Genomic DNA, 18,929 nt, shown 5'->3' with positions numbered 1-18,929 from the left:
CAGATTGTGACAATTAAAATATGAAAATAAAAAGATATGTCAACAAACTGAAAAATTCCATAATGTAATGACTCCTAGGGAGGAACTATTCTACTCCCAGAAAAACAGAAAAAATATACCTCTAACATTAACTGTGTGAACTCTTCATTACTAAGGAATGTTGGCTTCCAGTCCTGTCGAATTTCACTGGCATCTGATTGCGCAGTAATTTCTAAAATCAAACATATATATATAGTATAAGGATTCATACTTCCAAAAGCCATTTTTTCCCACTAAGCTACATATACACAGTTAAGAAATAGTAGAAAGTTCTCCAGTTTCCTCTGTTGTTCATTCTTTACATATAGATGTTTTTCCTCAAGAAGAAAATAAATGTCTTCTGCAGCATGTCGTAATTACATTTGTCTTCTCTTTCCTTCAACCAGTTTCTGCTACAGTCTTGCCAGACTTCAAGGTAATACCAATGTTAATTACAGTAAGTAATGGGTTTTTGATAATGGAAAAATACTCTTTCCTCTGAGACTACAATAAAATGTTTTATTAAGAATGTTGTTTACAAAGATTTAGAAAGCCAAAATTCCTGAACAGTTTAGGCCATTAAAATGGCTAAACTTCAAATATCTTGGCCAATCCTTGTCATTCTAACCCTTGCACTAAGAACTGTCACTGTCCTTTCTCTTCTTCCTACTCTTTTCCGGTTACATTTAGGAAAGAGTAGGTTCTCAACAAAGATTGTTTAGAGCTGTATGACAGACTCCACTCTAGAATTCCGTCTGTTACACAGACATAGATGGATTTTGACATAGGTGACTTTTGAGCAGAGATTCCTGTAGGAGTTGAGAAATATATAATTAACTTTCCATACACAGGCAAGAGAAACAACGGCTGCTAAGCAAAACCTGACATCGGGTTCTGAAACTGATGCTTCCTTATAGACTGATAACTGAAACCAGAAGCAGCAAGATCGCACAGTGCTTCAGTCTGGATGAGTAACAAGGGCATCACAGAAGGGCTGGCTGCAAGCACAATCTTGAACAAGCAATCAAGTATTCAGACAAATTAAAAGAACCAAACTATGTCTTTAAGGCTTTTGGTTTCTAAAGGACAAGTACAAAGACCATAAGCTAGAGTGTTAGTTCAGATGGCTCGAAGAGCCAGAAAACCTAGAACTGAGATAAATATGCAAAGGGCTGGAACAGTTCATAATTTTGTTTCCCACACCAAAGGGAGAAAACTTTACAAAAGAGCTTGAGACTTAACTAAAAGAACAGTAAACAACAGCAACATCATACAAGAAATTGGCTAAAAGAGGAAAGCTGCAAGAAGAGGTTAAAAAAGTATCAACAAATAAGACTTGGCAATTATCAGATGTCACAAAAGTTATAAATTGATCAGGCTTTTGCTATCTGTTTTGAAATGGTATCACAAAGCAGGAAAAGTGGGCTGGAAAATAAAAAAACCCTAAGTATAATCCCAAATCTAATTTGTCATATAATACCTAGGGGCAAGTCAAAGGACATGGAAATGAAAAGCTCTGCCACCAAAGTACAGGCAAAATTCAAGGAACTTAATGCATTCAGTCGACAGGACATAGATAATCTTCACTTTAGAACTGGAAAAGTCTGATTCATTGGCTCATTCTGGCCCTTATAACTATCCTATTTCAGAATCAAAAGAAACAGAAAAAAAAGAAGAAAAAAGTCATTCGGTCTTCTACAGTAGAACAGATCTGTGCTAAATAAAAGTTGAAGTTCGTGCCTTTAACAAATCATTCTGAAATATCCTATCACAAGTACAGGTGTTCTTTTACATTTCCATAATTAGAACAAGTATGATACTGGAAAACAGAGCCAAAGTAACATAGAAAGAACTTGTTTCACTTGGTAACTCCAGGGAAATGCTTAAAAATTCTGGCAGAACGTTGCACTCAAAGATAAATGGCAGTAAGAGCACATTCCTGAGCTAGATATCAGACAGAGAAGCATAACCAAACTTGCACATTGAACTCCAGTCTTCCAAGTCCTGCATCTGAAGTAACTTTGCATCAGCACTGCAAACTCTCAAAACAGATTTCCAGCTGGGCCTAGATGTGTACCATTTATCAATGGGTTGTAGGAATATCAGTCTACCACTTGCAATTAGAAGCAGTTAAATTCTTTGGTATTTACCAATTTTCAAAAATTTCTTGTTTACAAATTCAGAGAGAGATCATTGGCAGCATTCACCAAGAAGAAGCTCCCAGTAATATAATTTCAGTGTGCTTAGCCTGCTGTATTTTCCCAGTGAGAAACAGAACCCACACTGGCCAATAACCAGCTGAGATAGTTCATCTGGAACTATGGCTGGAGTACTAAGGTTGGCTGATGTGGAAATGGCCCAGAAAGAACCAGAAGCAATGCAGTTAATCAAAACCTGGTGGCTAAACACAGTAGGATTTCAACAGTAAAGCAGCTACTCAGTGCTAAACAATTCATTTATTGCTAGGTCACTCTACTTTATTGTAACATATCCAAGCACCTCAGGAGGCAAAATATTATTCTGAACTTTGCCAGCATTTTGTCCAAAACATTTTAATGTAAACCAGTGCAGAGCAATGCCAGTAAGCACTGGCAGGCAGAGCCTTAGTGACCTTAATGTGGTATGTGCTATCACACAAGTGATATGTGCTCTGTCACACCAAGTGAAGGACAAAAGTGCCATGCCTTAACAGGCATCCATCTCCAGAGCTGCTTTTTGCCTCTTTATCCAACAAAATAAAAAATAATAATGAAAAAAACAATCTAAGAAAGTACTTTGAAGAAAAAAGTATGACTGGTGCTCCTGGCTGCCTGACACGTGTTCAGTCTGAATTCTATAGTTTAATCTCAGGAATCATCAACACAAAATAAAGTGATTTTGAAATAACCAATTGCCACAAAGGCCTTAGAACCTAAAGAACTGACTTTTACAGAAAAGGAGCCTTCATGCTGCTTTTCTTTTTGTTACAAGACAAATTTGTCTCAGAAAATTAAAAAAATATAATCGATATTTAATTGGCAAAAAATCCCCAAACCTATAGTTCTCAAAAAAATTATACTCCCCTCCCTTTTTATTTGAAAGGTTTACAATTTTAATGGCAATATTCAGTACACATCTGGTGCTAGTGGAACCATAACACTAATGGAAGAGACATGCTAGAGCATGCAAAAACATTTCTCATACCTTAAATTGACACATATACTGTAGATAAACTTTTCATCCACTTAATAGCTTTACTTATTTTATAATGTTAGTTACTTCTTTTGACTTCTTTCTACTGCTTTCTACTTAGCATGCATGCTCAGAAATTACCCAAGGAAATTGGTTAACTAGCAAAAGAGTTCATTTTCTTCAATTTTTAATCTTGTTTTTGGCAGTGTGAACCACGAGGTGCCATATTAAGAACAAGTGTAGGAGCAGGAACAGGACTTTTTTTATACACATAATATCTAACAGCCATAAATAAGCGTATGCTTGGTGGAAGAATTTTTTTTGTGACAAAAATAATGACCTGCAACAAACTTCGGTACAATATATCTGGGTATATCCGACCATCAACTGATGCAAACAACCAGAGGAACAAAACATAGCAAGGATGTTCAAAAATATTGATCATTTTGACATTTCACAAGACCTTTAAAGAACAACACACATACACTCACTAGCTTACACATCAGTGGGTATGTCTTGAAATTTACAGTTTCAAATAAAAAGCTGTAAGTATTTATAGATTTTCTGGGGGTTTTTTTCCCAGATAAAAGGAAAAAAAGGTAACGCTCCTGGTCTGTATACCCACCACATTTCACTTTCTCTCATCAAACAACCTACTCAGGAACACTTCCTGGAGACCACAATGCCCTACTGCCTTACCATCTTTGTTTAAGCAGCCAGTTGTGCAGGCACCTGACATGAAGAGGGGTAGCATTAATTTCTCTTAGACTAGCTTTTTCAGTGATTTATCTTCTTTATGTAGAATTTAGAGAGACAAACCAACCGTTCAAACCAGGTTTATCTAAATATCAAAATAAGTATTTCCCACAGGTACTTCCAGAGAAATGGATAAGCAGTTTTCCTGTGAAGCAAAACTTTGACACTGGCACCAGTGTCTGTCCAGAACAAAAAACTCTGAGGTAATTTCAAAAATAAATGCTTCTCTTTATGAAATGATTTCTTTGGCAATTATCGGGAAAAAAAAACAGTAGTGGCTTTTGCAAAGTATTAGCAAAAACACAGTTACATCTCTACTACCTAAATTGTGATCTTAAGAATATCTTTCTTCAGGAACTCTCCACATTTTTTTGACAAATTCCTTAAAGGAACTGCAAAATTATTAATATTTTATGTACTAATTGAATATCATTTAAAAATTTAAGAATTTACAAATATTTTTTACTGTTACAAATAATTACCTTTGTGCTTCCGTAGAAAGTCAATGCTCTTCTGCAGCACAGTGGACTTATCCATTTTCCGAGCATTACCTGGAAGCATGGAACCCAGCTCTTTGATAAGTACATTAAACTGATCTCGACGTTTCTTTTCAGACTTGTTTCTAGACACTCTGAAAAACAAAACAGAAAATGTTTTATAACAACTACGAAACTTTCTTATATAAGAGCTGCATACTATTGCCAGGTTCCTGATGCAAACAGCCACTTAAGGACATCTGCTGTAAGAACTGTCACAAAAACACCTACTCTGTATCTCAGACACCATTGTTGAAGAATGGCTTTCTGCTCATGGAGGGGTGCAGCAAAGCTTTTGGAATAAAGCACCCTTTCACAAAACAGAAGTAATTGAACCACGGTTAGAAATACACAATGTATCTGAAAAATAACAGTAAAAGAAATGCTGTTGAGTAATATGGTTATTTATAAAAGAATCACAATTTTATTATTTAGAAATCATGTTGGTAGGTTAAAGCGTACAAGTATAGGACATTTCTTAGCTTTAAATAACTTAAAAACTTACCTTTTTGCTTTATCTTTGTCATCTTCTTCCACCAGCCCATCAAAAATGCTTCCATCATTTCTGAAAGAAACAAAAAGAAACGCATGTTGGAGTGAAAATTCCCCTCCTTTGAAGTCCAATCACAATGAAGGCGGGAAGGGGAAGAGCTCATTATTCATTATCTCCACTACTTCAAGAAACCAAGGCACTGTTTTACTGTGATGTCTCACAACGATCATCATCAATAACCTGAAGCTAAATCTGCTATGTCCTGCTTGCAGGACCTTGAATTTCTGACACAACCCAAAGGATTTTCAGACTAATTCTAATGAAAATTTACAGCCCCATGCAAACACTTAATTGAACACAGCTTAATTTTATTTTTTATCTTCTTGGTTATTTGCATTACCTTACTCTTTTGAAAACATGGGTGAAGACATATATAATTTATTTTTACTTATTGGCAACTTCTATTCCAATTATTGAAAATATTTATAGCAAGAAGGTATATTTTTCTTAAATTCTGAAGTATTATTGTGGAAGAGAGCTAAGGAATGTACTATACTTCATCCACATAAGTAATTTCATAAATATACAATTGATACCAATGTTAAAGAGTAGTTATTAATTATATTTGCTTCCTCAAACCAAGCATCGCGTAACTTTTCCTGAGTTTGATAACCGTCCACCTACTGCTAAAGAGGTATTAAAATATCAAGCTAAGGTGTTTTTCCTTGAAGATGCCTCAGTAGCCTTCATCCAACACCTTTGCTTCATTTCTTTTTGCTTTGAAAGTCAAGCAAAAGTTTGAAAACTGTCTGTTTTCCAAAAGTGCTGTATAATGGACTTCCACAGTTTATTTCTCTAACTTCCTCCGCCTGCTTTCAGTCTGTTTAGTGCTGTCCACACTGACCTCTGTGTGTCCATCCTTAAATTTCTCATCCTAATGTTTCCTTCCCTTAAGGCAAGTAAACTTTTTTCTAGAAAGCTTACCTCATCTCTCCAATTGATAAATCATCAGGCAATTGTACTGTACATTATGACAAGCAGTGATGTTAGGAAGTAGTTAGTTATTTTGTATGCTACTACATAAACATCAAGCTTTTAAAAGCAATTCATGTTTTCAAAATGCTGAAGTTTCAGTGAGATGGCACAAAACTTCATTAAAAGAAGCATTTTAAAACTTTTACCCTTTGCTTTTATTTTTCTTCATTTTAATCATGTTTAACCTGCCATAAATGTGATGCAAGTTTCATTTCCTGAAGTCTCGAAAATGGTAATATTAAGAGAATATTAAGGACAGTTGTTCACCTGAGCTGCTAAGAAAGTCTAGCTCAAGGAATCAAGTAGAAAACATGCCTCATCTATTATTTTTCCCTTGAAATAGGTTAGCAGGTCATTTTACTATCATCTACAGCAACGCTAATCATTTAAATGTATTTGCTTTCCTTAATCAAATTCTGAAGTACTAAAAAAATTAAAAATTCAAGTAAACATTAAAAATCAGCTCAACTTGCAGAGATGTTGTTCCATGGCTGAAAATAAGTAAAGCATTTTAAGATTAACCTCAAACAATTGAAATCACTATTTCCAATTCTAAAAACTACCAAACTTTGTCAAAAATAGCCAAAACCTCACTCTTTCATTTTTTCATAAATTAGCATTTCAATATATTAACCAGAAGAAAAAGACTATTAAAGAAAGCACTGAACAGTCATTCTCCCAAAACTCTCTGCCTCTATTAACATACCTGTCTGCAATGGAGCTCATTTTATGGGTGCTTATGGTAAAAAACATAACACATCACACTTTAGTCTTGTGGTAGACATTTGTACGTCTGCCTATAAGAGAAGAAAAAATATCAAAATGTGACTGAGGGAACCAATATGTTCTTCATTACAGCATACCAAAGCTTTCATTTGCTCTATAAGCTGCTCTCAATCTTCCCTTCTTCCAGCCTTCTGCTCTGCCCTCCTACCTTCTCTAATGCAGTCTCCATTACCATCATAACCATCATCTTACATGACAGTGTTCAAGAGAAGATTATTAAGTGTCACAATAAATATGTTTGGACTAAACCAATGCAAAACTTTTTATGACTCTGAATTCAGATATAGCTTTTCATTTTTATTTTAACCTTTACCTAAAAGACCCTCATAATTTTGAAGGCTGAACTGATGTGAAATACACTTAGTAATACATTCTATTTAGAAACTGTGCAAACAGAAAAGTATTTGGGACACAGTATTTTAGAGCTATAATTTATATCTCACTGTATTTTTTTCTTGAGTACATTGTTATAATAGACATGTGAAATTATAACAATAAGATATTGATTAGAATATGATGGCCATACTGTGAGATCATTTCTTAAAGCATCTTATTCATTACAGAGTTTCAAGCAGGAAGTTTTTGGTTTTCCAGATGCGTATATGATTTTGAATAAAAAATGTGAATGAAATATTAATATTAAGAGAAGGGATACCAAATTAAAATAAGTATTTAATTCAACAAGTTCCCACTTTTAGGTACCCAAAATTTACAAAATTGCGTGGGTTATGAAAAGGCTAAAGTCAAACACAAATCAATACAATTAAACCTTTTTCTTTCATATGGAAAAGTCAGTTGTCAGAGGCTGTTCAAATAGAGCAGAAAGATTATAACATTAGCAATGATTAGGGAACAACTGTGTGCAGCAAGTTTTATATGAGCTGAACTTGTGGATTTTCAGGAATTTTTAGTAGGCTACAAACTTACTAGTAAAAAGGCACTGCATTTATTTCAAAGGAGATGATTTTAGTCCTTAAGTGACTCATAGTTTCTGAGAAGAAAGGATATGTTTGTTTCTGAGAGTACCAAACCCAGTGGAACTTGCAGTGCTAATATCACAAGAAATATGGCAGCAACTGCATGATAGGGAAACTGAGGAAGAAAGCTTATGATTCAACCAAACTGTCTCCGTGTCTACAACAGCCACATACTGTGCAGATTTGCTTCACAAGACTAGTATTTTTCCCCACAAAGTTTCAAAACTGAGTGCACCAGGAAAGTAAATGGGAGAGCTGTGCTGCAGCACAATCCCTTTCAAGGCACATTGCATGATGTGCTGGCGTTTTTGCCCAAATACACCACTTCTACAATTAGTAGGCCCAACTTTGTCTTGCCTTTACTCTCCAAAATCCAGTGCTGTGAAGACACACTGATAGCAAAGCATTTCTTCACTCCAATTCTTCAAAATAACAACTGCATCAGCCATACTGACAAATCTAATTCCCCAATTAGTTGACCAAGTAATGGAGTTGCACCATTTGAAAACCAGACAGAAATGGCACTAGGAAAGTAAATTATGAAGTGTTTGAATTTTCATCAGAAGCATACAATGACAGGTTGCTCAGCAGTAAAAACCAACTACCATGACTGGCAGAAAATTAAGTTTAAAATCAAGATAAAAACTATGAACTTGTTTTCTTTTAGCTTACATAGTAAACACTATTACAGTTATGCACTAATTATACTTTTAGCCCTGTGTTAATTTTTATACAAAACTGGTACCTAAAATTATAGAAATCAAGAGCAATACAAAATTCTGTAGGATAAATTATATACTTTCCTTAATCTGACTAAGAAAAATACCAGTACAGCTAAATACAGAAAACTTTCATCTATGACATCACATCTTCATTATGCAGAGTTAGAATTTAAAAGTCAGTGTTTTCCCTTTAACAGAGCACTCAATTTCTAGAATTTGACAAAATCATTCATTTGTTACAGTAGATGGATCCTATGTCAGAATGGGCAACTTAGATCAGGTATCCAAGACAAACAGTTAAAAGTACTGAAAGACTACAGGAAATGCACCTGTAGCACATTTGTTTCTCATTTTTCAAGGTCTGACCTTCTGTTTTTGCACTGAAATTTGCAAGAGCCTGAACAGTCTCAATGCTTATACATGCTGATGTATAAGTACGCAGAGATAATTCCAAAAAAACCAGTCAAGCTGAAAGTAAACACTAGATAAAAGGCCGTATCTACTTCTAAAGGTCAAATTAAGCTGAGTTCTGAAGAACAAAACATTGCTACTCAGCCCTTCAGTGTGGATAACTGAAAGCCACAGGAACCTTACTAATTATAAACCCACAATTTTACCTTTTACACTTTGGGACTTGTTAAAGTGTGAGGTTTAGGGATGAAACCTGGTTCCTATGAAGAACAATGCGGAGTTCAATGTATCCTCTTCTGCAGAAATTAAATTCTGAACTGTTGAAAAATAACAAAGGAGAGTTTCAAAATCAATGTTTTAAAATTATCACTTTTTCATTTTTAAAAAAGACAAGTAATTGTTTTAATAAGATCAATCTATAAATGTGATATTCTGTTTATTAAAAGTATCTCAAGTATTTCATCATCTGAATTGACCTTGCTTTAAAGTACTCCCTGATAAGCAGGATATTTTGACACAGTTTCATCTCAGCTTTAAGCCATCACTTTATGCCTAATTTTAGTCTTGATGTCCTTTTCACTTCTGAACTTGGTATCACCCATACCATCTACATCTTCACTTCCACTTGCTACCTTCAAAGTATATCTTTATACCATGATTTAAACACCTTTTTGCTGAAGCTCTTATTAGGGTCTCTTCTGGCTTTCTCAGCTACATCTTCTCCTCTCCACGTCTCCAGAATTGTCACTCTCAGGACTCCAGAATCTGTAGAATGCTGCTGACAACTAGTAAAGTTGCTCAGCTGCATTACTGCTACTCCCTCAAACACAGACATTAACTCTTTTCTTTCAAAACCCACTCCAAAATCAATCCCAAGAATGTATCCTAAACTTACTTCACAAATACACTTCTTCCACACAAAAACTCAGCACCAACATAAACCATCGCCTACTTCCAGTCTCTTTATACCACTACATTTCATTTATAGTTACTTCCCTCGAATCATGCTACTTCTCACATTTTTAAGCTACATGAAATTAGGTTTTTTTTCCTCTCATCTTTATCCTGTTTCTATCTGCCTTGCTTACTCGTCTTAAAATAAAACAAATTCACTATACAATGTACTTGCTCCACTTCTGAAAAATTTTATTTTAAAGCATATTTAATTCTAAATTCTGCTAAATTCCTAAAAAGGAAGCTAGGATCTAAAAACCAAGGTTATGCTACTCTTAAATTCATTGATGACTTTGATGGAAAACAGAATTACCAGTTATTTGATTTGAAAAGTTAAATTTCTTCTTCTCCTGCACCTAACAGAGGCTCTTAAGTGGTTAAAATACAGATGGAAATATTAACATAGGAAGTCAAAAGCACAGCAGAACAATCTGCCAACAGGAGAAAAACAATTACAGCATGATTCAATGAAGCCACCCGTTCTTGTCTGGCCAAATAACCTGCTGGCCCATTGACCTACTTTTTTAGGTGCTTACAGCCTCCTCTCCTATTCTGTTTTGCTCCGTTTGACAAGTGCAAACATTAATATGACAAAGAGTCCCATGGGAGTCTGCAACATGAAACCCGTGTTTTTAAACTGCTTGGAGTAGAACAACTCTGACAACTCTCACCCAGCTCCTAATAGAGTTTTAATATGGAAAATTTTAGATCTTGTCTCTGCAGTATGTAGAGGTGTATTTTTTTAAAATCAAAATTAAACATTTAATATAAATACCACAGAACTTAAGCATAGATCCATATTTGATAATGTCTAAAAAAGGAAGCTTTTACAGATATTTCAAAAAGGGATTTTAAGATGAGGAGGAAAGGAATATGTTTATGTCATAAATGAACATAAGCAAACTTAAACCAGACCAAAAGGAAGCTAATCACAGTGGAAAAGCTTCTGTAGCCAAAACCACACAGATCTCCAACTCAGTAGAAATGGCATGTGTGTGAAAGCCAGCAGAAAGGTTAAGACACGCCAGCATTGGCAGTCACAAGTGTTCAAAGGTCACAGTTCTGTCTCCACAACCCATAAGGTTTTTTTAAAAAAATTAATTATGTGTATTTGTCTCTTGATACTGTGTCTTTTGTACACATTCAGTGCATGTTTTCAAACTTTTCTGAAACCAAGAAGGCTAGAAACTTACTATCTTAAAGGAAGCTGAGGTCCTTGGTCAAAAATCTTAGCTGCTGCCATGGATATTCAAACTATTACTACAGAACATTGCTTAATCTCTAGCAAAATCACAAAAAATAGCAATACTGCAACTTCTGCACTATGCTGACTTATCACTCACGGAGAGGCAGTAAGTTACTGGGTGCCAAGCCATTGCTTGGCCAAAGAAAAAAGGTTCTGAGTAAGTTATAGGGTAAAAAGTCATAATCCAACCTAAGGTAACAGCGAAAAGTTCGCAGCATCCAATAAAAAATTCCAGTATCTTCTGTCTAATTTTATTGTCAATACTGACATGTGCATTGGTGAAATTTAATCTTGGAAAGAAATTAAAAGATTGAACAAACCACGAAATTACAGTACAGTCTTGCTCATGACAGATGTTCTTTTAGGACTGGACTGAAAAATGGACGGGACAATGATCCATGCATTTCCTATACTTAATTTTGTATACAGCCAGCAACTGAAACCCCTATGTCACCAGCACTTCACCTCAATGGTAACACTGCTAAATATTTTTGAGGAAGAATCAGTATTGTCCTTATAGTGTAAAAAATATTTGTATACAAAAGTCTTGATTTATACGAAGATTTATATCAAGACTTACATAAGTAATACTTACACGACTTTGCAGATTACAGCCCTCAGAATTAATGCAAGATAGCTTGTATTATTAAGACAAATAATTTCACATAGCGAATATCACAGAAAAAAATATATGAAACAACAGTTTTCTGACACTACAGTTTCTTCAAACAGAAATAGATCAACTTCTTTAATATAACCTGATCTCTGTGCCATAATCCTATTTTGTCAGGGGAACAAATTAGTTATTATAATCATTGAGGATTAGCTTTAGAGAAGATCTTGTTTAAAGAATCAAAATCACAGCATATCAGTCTATGCTTCCGCAGCACCTGATGCCCCACAGAGCTCTAACAGTAGTAACATACCAGGATAAGAAAGACCAAAAGCAGAAACATCACACTGATCAAACAGCTGAGCCAAAGCCTGACTCACGATGTAAACACAGCACCAAAAGTCCTGCTCACTATAGAGATTCTGAAGATAATTATAAACCTTCTTAATACTCCTTTCCATGAGCTTCTGATAATTTGGATTATGAACTTCTGGGGTTTTACTCTACTAGGACATTATACCATAATTAGGGCAAGCACAGACGCAGCTGTTATCTCATACCCAAAATAGTACATCACTATCCCTCATATTTTCCATTTTGCTCTTTCCTTCACTGGTTTATCCCCAGCCCAGACATTTTTCCCTTCAGCTTTTTCTTTCTTGGAGGTGGGATAGAGGGGAGGAGAAGGGGAAGAATCTGCTCTGGTTTAGTTCCTTTTCAGTAACCACAGACTTTTGTAGAGAGCAAGAGATCTTTAGACAGGTAAACCATAACCTGGTCTCTAATCATATATAGTTTGGTCTAATATAACAAGCTAGCAGGTTTCAAGATACTTGCTGCTCCTTTGCTTGCAATGGCATATACACCAACAGAAAGCAAAATAGGGTAATGACTGATTAATCCTTTTTTGCTAGTCAAAGGCTATCTGTGAAAATACTATGTTTTTAAAATTGACATGTCTCCTTTTTTACCTAAAAAAAAGGCAAACAAAAGAAAAATATCAGAAGATAAGGCTGAAAGGAATTTCAAGAATTCAGGAATTTCTTCAAACTTTGCAGCTGAACAGGTTATTCTAGCAGCTGGGAATAGTCATATATTGCAATCGCTCCTCTACCACGTCAACAAATGAGTTTTTGGTCAGTATTTGTGCTGCAGATGACAAATCCCAGAAACGTCATTTTCTATAGATAAAGACACTATAACAGCAGGTGTACATCTGCTGCTGCTTCACAGGAGAACAGAGGAGAGAGTTGCCTGCTTCCACCACAGATGGATCCCAGATGGTTTTTAATAGGAAAATTTGTGAGTGGCCATGAGTAGTTTGCTCTGGCATAACAGCTTGCTTAGGTTCATCACCTTTGTAGGGAGTAGACAAGGACACACCTGTGTGCAATACAATGAAGAAAGGTCAGTAAGACAAAAGACTGATGGTGTGGGTTACCATTACCAGAATAACTGATCCAGTCTCAAGTCTGTTCCTGACAAGAATGAAAAGCCTGTTAAGAGGCTGTTGCAGTAGTGGTCAGAGATATCACAGATCTACTTGAGTAAATGACTTTGGAAAGAGTGCATACTATTTGCCCACAGACCTATTTGTACACAGTCCAAACAGCAGCTAGAAAAGCCTACAGATCACTGTGAGTGGCAGAAAATGTAGAAATCACAGAGGTAAAAAGATGTTCTTAGAAATGGTCACAAAAATGTATCCTTGTCTACTCCCTGCAAAGGTAACGGAGGTAAGCAAGCTGCTCGGACAAGCCTGGTCAAAAGTCACTGCAAATAATATCTTCATAGAAACGTGGATTATGAGGATTATAGGAAAAAGCAATTCTGTCCTGTATGTTTCATGTATTAGACTGTCCTACCATCAGGAGAAAGCTTTACTCTGTGACTTGGGACTGAACACAGTTTGCTTTCATCTATCTCCCAGTTAAAGAAAACATCCCTGCCTACCACGCCTCTGTTTCAGATCATTTGGGCTGATCTCTGCTTTACCAGTTGTTCTGCTGCCACTCTTCCACCCTCCTCTGGAGTGCACATCTCCTTCTCCCTGCTCACCACAGAGATGGGCCCACAGCTCCCCTGATACAGTGCAGCTCTCTCATCTTGGTTCAGACTGCAGTGAAGATTCATGCAAGAAAGCTGTAAGAAGCCTCAGACTCTTCACCGGGGGCTACTGTGATGACACACTGGTAGAGTTTGCAGTCCTGAGGCATATGAGTCAGGTGAGGAGTAAAGTTAGGCCTCTGAACTTCAGGAAAGCAAACTTCAAGCTCTTCAGGAAGCTAGTCAGTATGACCCCCTTGGAAACTGCCTTCACGAACAAGGGAGTGGAACAGAGCTGGCAGATCTGTATGGGTCTCCATAGAGCACAAGAGATAGCGGTCCCTAGGCACAAGAAATCAGACAAGGAAGGCAAGAGACCAGCATGGCTGAGTAAGGAACTGCTGGTCAAACTAAAGGGCAAGACACACACGCACAGGCAGAGGCAACAAAGATGTATCCTGAGAAGAGTATAGGGATACAGTCTGATTATGTAGGGATGGGGTGAGGAAGGTCACGGCAAAGTTGGAGCACTTGGTAAGTGATGAAAAGAATAACAAGAACAACATCTACAGGTGTATTAATCAGAAAAGGAAGGCCAAAGAAGGTGTACCCCTCCCAGTAAACAAGACCTCATCGGCTCTGGCCACATACTGAAGCAGATTTCTGAAACAGTATGTTTAAAAGAGCCCACATATCACACAGTTTTAATAAGAACAAAATAATAAAGATTGTATTTTAAAAACTGTGACTCCATGTACCTTTGAAAATTGGCACAGCTAAGGAAGGAACAGTACCCTTGTACAAAGAGGAGCGGGAACCTCTTAACTACATCTGCCACTGCTGGATCTGTAACAGGGAACCATGGCTTAGATTTAAGAATAAGCATTGTGTTTGCACATCTAAAATACAATACGTAGCTCATAATCAAGTCTGGCTTAAAAATACACCTACTGCCTCTTTAAATGGTGCTCAACGCAAAACAAGTACTTCACAACAGGTGTTTAGGTCAAGAAAAGCTAATCGCTAACCTGTTACTGTTACAATTCAAAACTGAAAACCTTCACCTCTGTAAATCTCCATTTTCTTTAATGACATTCTGGGAAGACGCAACCTGCAGTCAGCCAACTCAAGAGCAGATCCTAAATTAATGCTCACTGTGCTCAGGAAAGAAGTGCAATAGACAGTGTAGAATCTGCAGAGTCTGCTATTCTCTCTCACAGGAGACATCTAAACTTGGTACATGTTACAATGAACAAATAAAACCCCAGCTTCCTCATTCCAGCCTCTTAAATGGAACTGAGAAGGTAGACAGTTGACAAGTTTTTTTCTGAAATTCAAAAAGAGAAAAAATACCACATACACACAGACTCAAAAGTTTAAATTCCCACTGAATATTATAATTATCCCATAAAATTATCTACTACACACAAATCGCTTATTTTCTACAGAATAAAGTTACCAGACAATAAGAAAAAATATCTTCACTTAATGATTTCTCAATATTAACTGAAATTTAAAGAAAAACCTTCAAAATAGGGTACCAAGATATCTATCCTGGACTTAACACCACTTTGAAATTATTCATCCAAATAAAATGTGCATATTTATGAAACTAAGCATTAGCAATTTTAGGTGTTTTGTCTCAGATACAGATGGTAGTTTAAACAACAATTTCTCTACAGTAGTTTGTCACATTTTCATCAGAGCATAAATATTACCAAAAATACTAATAAATCCAATCAGAGAGGAAAAATTTATTAAACCCTTTCTTACTACACTGAAAATATACACAAAAATTCACGAAGAAATGAGACAGATCAAAGAGTTAAGCCTTGTTTTTCCTCTACCCCAATGATAAGAGGAAAGAATGACTAGATACAGAAAGTAAACTAATTTTTGAAAACTGTCCTGGAGAAAATCCTTTATCAAATTCAACAGACATAATTATTACACATTCAAAGCAAGATAGCACCAAGGAAATTCTTCTTCCATTCCACACAAAATTTCTGATTGGTGTTGATATAAATGCATATTTAAATTTAGAAAATGAGACTTTACAATTATTATTACTGCAATAACACTCAGCTATCTATCTCAATCTTGCAGAAAAACATGAACCTACATGTTAGGTGAGCACTTCAACTGCCAGACCTTCAGTATGCATAGGTATCTTGTGAAGTGAGAAAGGTAGGTAAAAAGCAGGTTTTGAAATTCACACAAATGAGTCTTTCCAAAACTCTATCCTAGACCAGAAAAAAACAGTGAGGTCCTTCTCAGTCATCTTTTCTCAAGGCTGAACAGGCCCAGCTCTGTCAGCCTTTCCATGTAAGAGGAAGAGATGAGGGATGCTCCAGTCCCCTAATCATCTTTGTTGCCCTCTGTTGGACCTGCTCCAGGAGCTCCATGTCTCTCTTGCCCTGAGGAGCCGAGAACTGGACATAACACTCCAGATATGACCTCACCAGGGCTGAGTAGAGGGGCAGGATCACCTCCCTCAACCTGCTGGCAACGCTCTTCCTAATGTACCCCATTTGATACCATTGGCCTTCTTGGCCACCAGGGCCACTGCTGGCTCATGGACAGGTTGTTGTCCACCAGGACCCCCAGGTCGTCTCCACAGAGCTGCTTTCCAGCAGGTCAGCCCCCAGCCTGTACTGGTGCATGGGGTTATCCTCCCCCAAGTGCAAGACCCTGCATTTGCCTTTGCTGACAGATGGTTTTCTGCCCATCTCTCCAACTTGTCGAGGTCCTTCTGAAGGGCTGCATAGCCCTTTGGGGTATTGGCCACTCCTCCCAGTTTTGTGTCATCAGCAAATTTGCTGAGAAGGCATCTGCCTCTTCATCCAAGTCATTGATGGATGGGCCCAGCATGGAACCTTGGGGGACACCACTAGTGAACAGGCCTCCAACTAGACCCTGTGTCACTGACTCTCTGGGATCTGCCATTCAGCCAGTTCTCAATCCACCTCACTGTCCACTCATCCAGTCCACACTTCCTGAGAGACAGTGTCAAAAGCCTTGCTGAAGTCAAGGGAGACAATATCCACTGCTCTCCCCTTAGCCATATCGGTAGCTGTTTGAACTTAAAAGGCAATCAGGTTGGTCAAGCACGATTTACCTTTAGCATCCATGCTCCTCATCACCTTCTTGTCATCCATGTGAATAGAGATGGCCTCCAGAATGAGATGCTCCAGTACCTTTCCAGGGATTGTGGTGAGGCTCAACTGGCCAGTAGTTCCCCAGCTCCTCCTTCTTGCCCTTTTTGAAGACCAGGGTGACATTTGCTTTCTTCCAGTCCTCAGGCACCCCTCCTGATCACTCTGACCTCTCAAAGATGATCATAAACAGCCTCAGCTATGGTGTCCTCCAGCTCTCTCAGCACTCGTGGATGCATCCCATCAGGACTCTTGGACTTGTGGATGTCAGGTTTACCTAGGTGTTCTCTAACTCAATTCTCCTTGACCAAGGGAAAGTCTTCCTTCCAACATTCCTATATCCTGGTCTCCTGAATCAGAGATTTCAGCGGGCTGGTCTTGTCAGCAAAGACCAATGCAAAGAAGGCATTCATAGTCTCCACCTTCTCTGCATCCTCTGTTACCAGGGTCCCCTTTCCATTTAATAATGGACACTCATTATCCTACGTTCCTCTTTTGCTACTGATGTATTTAAAGAAGCCCTTCTTGTTGTCCTTGATATCCTTGATCAGATTTAATTCCAGTTGAGCCTTGGCCTTCTTTGTCTCATTTCTACTTCGACAACCTCTCTAGATTGACTCCAAGTGGCCTGACCCTGCTTCCATCTCCTGTGTATTTCCAGCTTATACTTGAATAATGACAGGAGCTCTTTTTTCATTCATGCAGGTCTCTTGCTCCCTTTGCCCAATATCTTGCTCATTGGGATGCATCATTCTTGAGCCTTGAGGAAGTCATGATTGAACATCAACAAGCTCTCTTGGACCCCTGTTCTCACAGGATTCTTTCAAGAAGATCCCTGAAGAGGCAAAAGTTAGCTTTCCTGAAGTCCACGGTTGTAATCCTACTTGCTGCCTTACTTTGTCCTCGCCCTTTACAGCCTATATAGGATATAGTTTATGAGATTTAAATCAATTTTTCTTGATTTATAATTCACCTTACCTTTTAAGGAACAACCAATTATTTTATATCATCAACTTACTCCTTTAAGATACCATTATCTAGCACATCCAGAAACATCTTACCACTTCTCAGTTATGCCCTCATGGTGGAGGGGTCAAAGGGAAAACGCAAGAGGGGTCAGAGGGAAAGTGGCACACAACTCAATGAAACAAACTCAAGTGGGGGGGGGGGGGTGTTTTTTTGGTTTATAATAGGAGACAAAGACTTATTCCTAACTCATGGTCAGGGTACTCACCTAGAATATGGGAGAAATAGACTAAGTTCTTCCTCTGAATTAGTCCGCAGATGAAGAATTACCACATGAAAGATAGCAAGAGCAGTACATACAAAGACCACACAGGAACTACATGGCTACAAGATACCAGGCACTTCATGTCCTAAAAGTTACTTATATTTGTAAGCACTTTTAACAAATTCCTTGGTCAAGCTGAAAGTTTTTGTAATGTTAGCCTTTGATCATTACTCTGACCGCTCATTTCCACATCCATATTAAATTCCTCCTCTTCTTCTAGCATTAGTATCTGTGACCAGCCAACACAGCCTAAAATTGATCCAGCCCAAAACTAACTCAAATGTTGTTTCATTCAGCTAAATCAACTACATTTGTTTCACTATATGGCTGCTCAAAAGCTGTTTTGGCACAGGGGAAGGGGAAGCAGTGAATCACCAGGTTAGATATCTTTTGGCAACAGTGCCATTTCATGCTGACCTATACTATGTGTCAAATTACTACCAGCAAAGAAAATTAGGAAAAATGAGATTCAAATTTGTGCTCAAAGAAATGAGCATTGTAGCTACTACTTGAGAAGTCTGCTTCATACTTAAATGAAACATCTTTACTCTCCTATGCACCGCTGCATCTCATGTGGCAATCCATGACAAATTAAAATTCTGGACATAATGGCGCTTATTTTTAGACACCAATCCAGACTCACGGATCAGCCTCTGGAAATGAAAACAAATCCAGAACTCAGTCTTAAAAGTCAATGGGAATCTCAAGCAAAATGTAAA

General features: G+C 37.4%; 1 protein-coding gene across 8 annotated transcripts in view; it reads right to left on the bottom strand.

Annotated features, from left to right (window-relative positions):
* Nucleotides 1-18,929, bottom strand: part of CLOCK (clock circadian regulator) — a 67,472-nt gene that overhangs the window by 27,164 nt on the left and 21,379 nt on the right. For 6 of the 8 annotated variants that reach the window (XM_064652851.1, XM_064652857.1, XM_064652852.1 and 3 more), the window contains 5 exons: nt 9,112-9,222; nt 6,716-6,806; nt 4,987-5,046; nt 4,428-4,576; nt 120-211 (listed from right to left, as the gene is read on the bottom strand). In XM_064652851.1, the coding sequence (XP_064508921.1) occupies nt 120-211; nt 4,428-4,576; nt 4,987-5,046; nt 6,716-6,762 (348 nt within the window). In that variant the 5' untranslated portion in view covers nt 6,763-6,806; nt 9,112-9,222. Of the gene's footprint in view, nt 1-119; nt 212-4,427; nt 4,577-4,986; nt 5,047-6,715; nt 6,807-9,111; nt 9,223-18,929 lie in introns of those variants that run through there. The other 2 variants (XM_064652856.1, XM_064652858.1) reach the window with 2 other exon arrangements.

This window comes from Pseudopipra pipra, chromosome 4, assembly GCF_036250125.1.
Source record: "Pseudopipra pipra isolate bDixPip1 chromosome 4, bDixPip1.hap1, whole genome shotgun sequence".
NCBI lineage: Eukaryota > Metazoa > Chordata > Aves > Passeriformes > Pipridae > Pseudopipra > Pseudopipra pipra.
The sequence above is the reverse complement of the archived record's forward strand: the minus strand, read 5'-3'. Positions and strand labels throughout refer to the sequence as shown.